Consider the following 7003-nt stretch of genomic DNA (forward strand, 5'->3'; position numbering starts at 1 on the left):
AAGTTTGGTTTATGAGATTTAGTCCTTCAATTCAATCCTAAATGAACAATCATGAGATAATTAGTCATAGCTAACCCTCTATGACTAAAATAATTTCACAACCCAATCCTAGATTATATCTTGATATTATTTTATCTAGAAAATCGAACACCAACTAAGTGCAGTTTCATGTTGGAATCACAATTAATGATTAACATGCAATAAATATTGAATATGATTAATAAATATAAAATGGAAACATACAGTCTTGAATTAATGACATCGATTGATAATTATGAAGTGAGGAAATTGTCCTGTAAATGTTGACACTTGAAAATCTTTGTTTTTTTCTACATCTTGTTAGAGAAGTGAGAATTTATTGACACAAATATTTATAATTGTATTTCATACACTTGAGATCATACCTTATATTCAGTGATCACGTCTCTAACTTATTTTTCACTTATAACAAAATTATTATTATAACAACGGTATATGCACAATAGTCCTCGCACTTTGTTTGCCCTTATTTTTGTGATATACAGTAGAATGCTACTCCAATATAAGATAAACTAAAATGAAATTTGTCTATGTTAAATTAGTCGTAGAAATGGATGTGAGGTATATGAAAATAAGGACACACCAAGATACATGAAAATAAATTATCATGGGCCGAGTTTTTAAGAAAAGATTAAACATTAACCAAGTAAATATAAAAAAACGGAATTAATCCTAAAGTGACAGAATTAATCTCCTATGACTGTTTCAACAAAATCGTAACCAATTAATTAGTACTGTGATATATTATCACGTGATCAAACCTGATAATATAACTTCTCACAGCTGTCCATAAACAGAAGTAGCAATATGTAGCATAGGTAATATTTTTTGGCCTATTTGATTGGCTTGAAATAGTTACAAATTTACAATAAACTAATTGTAATTCTAAATTATATTTCATGGGATTCGAATGATTATATTTAGAAAAGGTTAGTTATAAACTCGAAAACGTTAATTATAAACTTTAGAAATGAAGTTTTGATTTTAAAAGTTCCATATAATCTCCAGGCTCCAACATCACTCGTACGACTACTTAGAAAAATAATCAGGAATAAAGTCATTACTTTCGAGCAAGTAAAATGAAATTACTATTAATGTTAGTGTTAAATTGATATATCTAATTAGTTACTAATTTTTATAGATGGAAGCATCTGGAAAATACATATCTTGCTTTTACCATGACAGCAATCATATTAGAAAAATGGCAATATTTTGGATTTAAAATCCAGAAATTTGCGGCATTTGAATTTGGCCTAACTATTCAAACATGGCATCAGATTTTCTTGTACGTTATTTAAAAAAGGAGCATCTTTTGCATTAAAGTTGTGAATAATGGAAACGATGGGGACAAAAGCATATTAATAATGATTTTTGCCTCTTTGTGCAGCCCTTTTTTTCTCTTTGTATTGTCCATTTTTCGTTTGTTTTCTACTCATATCCCTTTACTTAATTTGTTTTATCATATTTTTAATTCTAGATTTTAAGTTTGGCTAAACAAGATAGCCTTAGATTATTAGATAAATTTCAAAAGGACATAGTACGTTTATGGAAACTAGCGTGTGCTGTCTGGAACACTATGTATAAATCAATATATGTATGTATTCTCACTTTTTCTTCACTTAATTATTAAAAACAAATTTCTTTAAATCTCCTATCTAAAAGAAACAAATTTCTTAAATCTCTTTCACAAACCATGTGTAAAAGAAGCTAACCATTATGATAGATATTTTTCATGCACATCAATGTTTTTAAAAATATTAATTTTTATTTTGATCTCATAAGTTAGATTTTTTTTGTGCCAATAGTTACATTTAGTGTAATTGCAGTCTAACGACGTACACACTCTGAGTGATTAATTAATTAATTAGGCTGCATTGATTAGATATTAATGTTATTCGAACCTATAATATGTTGATATTAACAGCATACTGGAATTGGAATCATAAAATGACTAGTGATACTGACACGTGACACGTGACAGAGTTTTTACAAGCAAAGGATCATAAATCTATTAATCTACTCTATTCTTCAAATAAAATAAAGCAGGGATAAACAATGGCATTAAATTTTCTATTAAAAAACGAATTAGGAGTGAGTTTCAATAAAATCCAGATTAGAAACCCCAAATTTGAAAAATCACATATCAAGACATGTAGTATTCGAGACAGCTTTTTCCTCTGCACATTGCCTGTTTTTTATGTCACACATAAAAACACACCACAAAATTTAAATAAATGAAACACCTCACCTGTCACCTGCCCCAAATCTAATCACATTTCCCTTTTTCCAAATCATCATCTAAAATCAAATTAACCCCTTCACGGCGGCGCAGAACAGCCGCGCCGCGTGAAGCCGAGCCGCGATCGATCCTTGTCGAATTCGAAGGTGTAACCTTGCTGCATCAAGTTCCCGATCACCGCGAACCCCGCGTCCGTCGTCACCGGCTGCAAAGCCAGGCACTTCACGTCCTCCGCCGCGTCGATGAAGTAGTTCCGCGGCGGAGGCTTGAAAACCGCGCCGCCGCCTAGTCTGAAACTCAGCTGCGGCAGGCTCGCCCTCGGCGCGCCCGACGACACGTTCAGGCACAAATCGAACCCCGGCACCGGATTAGCAGACTCCGGCAGCTTCACCAGCCGCTCGAAAACGGCTAGGATCGTGCGATACGCCGGCTCCGGTAGAAAAGTTATGGTGGTGCCGGAATCGACGACGGTTCCGCCGTTTCCGTAGTCATCGATTGCCCAAATTGAGGGGGTAATTCGTAATTTCACATTGTCAATTGATACGCTTTGGATGTTAATGTAGTAGAATGTTGGTGCGAGAGGGTTGACTAGCAACGGAGTGTAGGTCAATTTGGATATTCCGGCGCCGATGAGGAGGTAGCTCGTCGGCGGCGGGGAGAGTGTGTAATCCATTAAACAGTAGGAGAATTTGTGGCCGAAATGTCGACCCAATTGGGAGGTAAAGGAGATCGGGCCGCGGCCCAGGCCCAAAACACCATCGCCCCCATTGAAACTTGGGCCGGAGAGGCTGGGGCCCGAGTTCCAAAACCCGCATCCGAAGTTGAAACGCTGGAACTTGAATAATTTAGCGGCGGAGGCGTTGAACGACGTCGTTTCGGTGGAGAAGAATCCGGTGGTGACGGAGCCGTCGGCGTAGGAGTACTGGTAGCGGCAGGTGCTGTGGAGGCGCGTGCGGTTGCAGCGCGGGGCGTGTTTGGGGTGGGGGACGAGGTTGCAGGCCGGGGTGTAGCAGTGGTGGGGGGAGAAGGTGGCGGAGCGGCGGGGGCGGAAGGGGGCGGAGTTGGGGGAGCAATGGCGGCGGCAGGCGGAGCAGGAGACCCAGGTGAGGTCGCTGCCGGTGTCGGCGATGAGGAGGAGGGGCTGCGGAGGGGTGCCGAGGTGGAGGGACACGAGATACTGGCCGGAGCCGAAGGAGGCGGCGGAGGTGACGGGGAGGCGGGGGGCGGAGAAGAGGAAGGCGAGGCGGTGGTTGTCGGCGGAGAGGGCGTCGGAGGGGGTGGGAGGGTAAGGGCTGCGGTGGAGGAGGGGGAGCTTGAGGTGGTGGGAGGCGGCGGCGGAGAGGAGGAGTAAGAAAGTGAGGAGAGACAAAGGGGATGAAATGAAAGGAGCCATTAAGATTAGTTGGATGGGGAAGAAGCGCGTTTTGCAATATAGCTGTAAACACTCCCCACTATTTAAGACTCACACATGTGTTCCTGCTTTCCACTTTTTTTTAATATCCTTGACTACTTAAGTTAATTACTAAACTATTATCTTTAGTTTATGTTAATTACTAAACTATCATCATTTTGCCTTAATAATTCCTATAAAATCGTTTTGTTTAAAATTAACATCTTTTCAAGCTAAACTCCTTACAAAAATTAGCATCTTTATATCGAAAAACTTATATTTATTTTAATATTCTATTTTTGTGAGCATTAATAATTTTGGACAAATTTTATGAATAATCAATTATTATTTTGGATAAATTCTATATGAAAATATTTTATCAAGTAGCAAATTTTATATGTTTAATTTTTTGAAGTTTAAAGCGTTATGTTTAAAACAAAATCAATTGCCTTCAAGTATTACGTAATTATAAGTATAATATAATATAATGTAAATAAAGTAATATAACGAGAATATAATACGATTTAATGTAAAGTAATATAACGAGAACATAAAGTAATATAATGAGAATATTATAATATAATATAATATAAATAAAATAACAAAGTAATATAATTAGAACAACAAATTGACATCAACAAAATTCTTAATATGATTTAATAGGAAAATGACTTCCTTCAATACAACAACTAAGTAAAATTGATGGGTTAGAAATTTTGATGGGCAAAATTGTATTTTGCTAACTTAACTAGGCTTCCATGATAAATAACATAGGATTTTGGGTAGTTACAAATATGACTAAAACATAAGATTTTCAGTGGGCTTTGTGCGGGCCGGAAATAAAACACGGGCTATTATGTTTGGTAACATTACTATCAAACACACAAATAAACCTAGATTAATCTCTTATCTAGGCGAAACATAGCTACCAAACGGCCCATTACTATTCGTCGGAATCCTAATTATTGTTTTATTTCTCTAGTTTGGAATTCAATTTGATACTATGATTTATTACTGGTTTAAATCAACTTTGAGTGACCAAGTCATTGGTTACTTACAGACTCAGTTGTTTACACAGCATGAATTTACATGTTTTCGTGGGACATGGTATGTTTTACGTGTTACCTCCATGGCTCCATCCAATTTCTTCACATAATTCTCATAAATTTATGGACGGTCTGACATGGCATCCAAGGAGAATTCATTCACGTAGTGGGAGAGGATAGGCTGTAGGCGCTGCAATGCTACAATGCGAATAGGGCAATAGTATTGTCGATGCCACGTGTACACCGATCGCGTACACTACATGCACTGAGAGAGTGAAATTTTTTCGTTGGTACTGTATGTGTAGAATGATGTTCGTGTGCATAATTGACACGTTAGCGTCATATATTGTATATTTCCAACAACGCCTAGACGCAACCAATTACAATGACTTCCTGATGCTCGAAAAGTGCACTACTACAGTACAATATCTCGTATACAATGGCGCTAAAGATCTATTCAAGTGCTTGTATATCCCTGACACCAGAGTGGGAGTGCTTCAATTGTTTTTCGTGTATCATTGAAGCATTCACAATACATATTTTAGAAAGTTGATAGCGCAAAACGTTCAATAATTGATGCATATGCACGAGAAGGGTCACCACTTTCCCAAAATGCTAAGCATCATTGACTATATATGTAATGTAACTACTACTATCATTTTAAGTTTGGGTTCATGAAGCATATCAAACACAATTATATTGAGGTAGAAAACTCTTCTTTGTGGCCTACCTTAATTATTGAATAAAGTACTCCAATACATGTGACCCTAAAACTCAAATCTTCTAGTATCTAGATCCGCAAATGTTTTACTAATCAACCTTTCTAATTAAATCGCAATCGTTTTCAAAGGTCTGTAAAACCCAAAACCCAAATCCGTTGTTTAAAAAACGAATTTGTGTGAGCTTTCAAAATTACCATCTCTTTGCATCTAAATTAAAGATCTAACTGAGCTCATGTCTCCGATCCAAATAAAGTATTGAAGGGGAGCAAACCATATCCCATATCGGAGAATGAACAAGACTTGCAAGTGTATAAATGGACTATCCCTACTCCATTAGTATGAGGTCTTTTGAGGAGTACCCCAAGAGCAAAACCGTGAGGGCTTTTCCCAAAGCGGACAATATCATACTAATGTGGAGTTCAGGTGTGCGCCACCGAGACCCAACAATGGTATGAGAGCCCTGTTTCAGGGCTGGGCCTGTGTGGCTCGGGGTTCGGTGGTTGCGCTTGCAAGTTCTCCGATGTGACTAGCTCGACCAAGACCTGTGGTGACCTGGTGACCTGTAACATGGGGTAGACATGTGGTCTGTGGTCTGGTGGTCTTGGTTTGAGGGGAGGATTGAAAGGGAGCAAACCATATCCCACATCGGAGAATGAACAAGACTTGCAAATGTATAAATGGGCTACCCCAACTCCATTAGTATGAGGCCTTTTGGGGAGTACCTCAAGAGCAAAACCGTGAGGGCTTTGCCCAAAGCGGACAATATCATACTAATGTGGAGTTCGGGTGTGTGCCACCGAGATCCAACAAGTATGAACTTCTTAGTTTTAGAAATTCTCTTTTTTCTCTATTGAAGTGAAACTCATTCTTCAATAACAATACTTAATTATTTATTTCTATCTCTCTCTTACTTTATAAATTATGCATTAAAACTATGTTGAACCAACTGTTCATATTTTTCATGGCACGGAGGGAGTATGTAGTTTTCACAATGTCCATATTTCTATTGATAAAAATCTATATAACATAATATCATTACTCATTAAAGATAAGTACGTAAATACTGTGGCAAGTGAGATGGGGACAATGTCAATAGATTCAATAGGAAGGACTTTAATTTGTCTGTAATTAAGAATGATGGATCATCATTTTCCATCATTAATGGCAAGGTCTTTAATTCTTCACGAAACAAATTAAACTTCTAAATTTAGATGAAGAATTTAATGAAGGGGAAATACTTTCATGAATAGTACGCGGCTGTCGACTGCGATAATAACTTTTGCTTTTAAATTTCGATGACAAATTAAGCTTCTAAATTTCGATGACGAACTAAACAAATGCCATGAGTACATTTCTTTTCCAAAAATTATATGTATTCATAAAATTTGTAACTATTCAAAAATTTCGTGTCAAATTTGCAACTACTTAAAGAAATAGTGATTTTATTGCATTACTTTTTTTCTATCGTAATCTGGAAAATTTAGGAATGTTAATAACGCATCTATTGAAAAGTTTGACTTATTTGTAACTATCTATTGAAAAGTTTGTCATAATTTGCAACTATAAT

General features: G+C 37.1%; 1 protein-coding gene across 1 annotated transcript; it reads right to left on the minus strand.

Annotated features, from left to right (window-relative positions):
- Positions 1 to 1968: 1968 nt before the first annotated feature.
- On the minus strand, positions 1969 to 6005 carry LOC125210319 (aspartic proteinase NANA, chloroplast). The gene is made up of 2 exons (XM_048109879.1): positions 5882 to 6005; positions 1969 to 3739 (listed from the first exon to the last, which is right to left on the minus strand). The coding sequence occupies exons 1-2, from the start codon at positions 6003 to 6005 to the stop codon at positions 2358 to 2360; spliced, it is 1506 nt and encodes a 501-aa protein (XP_047965836.1). The 3' UTR covers positions 1969 to 2357.
- Positions 6006 to 7003: the final 998 nt, after the last annotated feature.

This window comes from Salvia hispanica, chromosome 3 (genome assembly GCF_023119035.1).
Source record: "Salvia hispanica cultivar TCC Black 2014 chromosome 3, UniMelb_Shisp_WGS_1.0, whole genome shotgun sequence".
Lineage (NCBI taxonomy): Eukaryota > Viridiplantae > Streptophyta > Magnoliopsida > Lamiales > Lamiaceae > Salvia > Salvia hispanica.

Excerpts from the sequence above, each read along its gene's own strand:
- LOC125210319 (XM_048109879.1), bottom strand. The coding sequence starts at position 6,005 with ATGTTACAGGTCACCAGGTCACCACAGGTCTTGGTCGAGCTAGTCACA. Across the intron at positions 3,740-5,881 it reads AACAGGGCTCTCATACCATT|TCTTAAATAGTGGGGAGTGT; the intron begins GTTGGGTCTCGG and ends CACATGTGTGAG.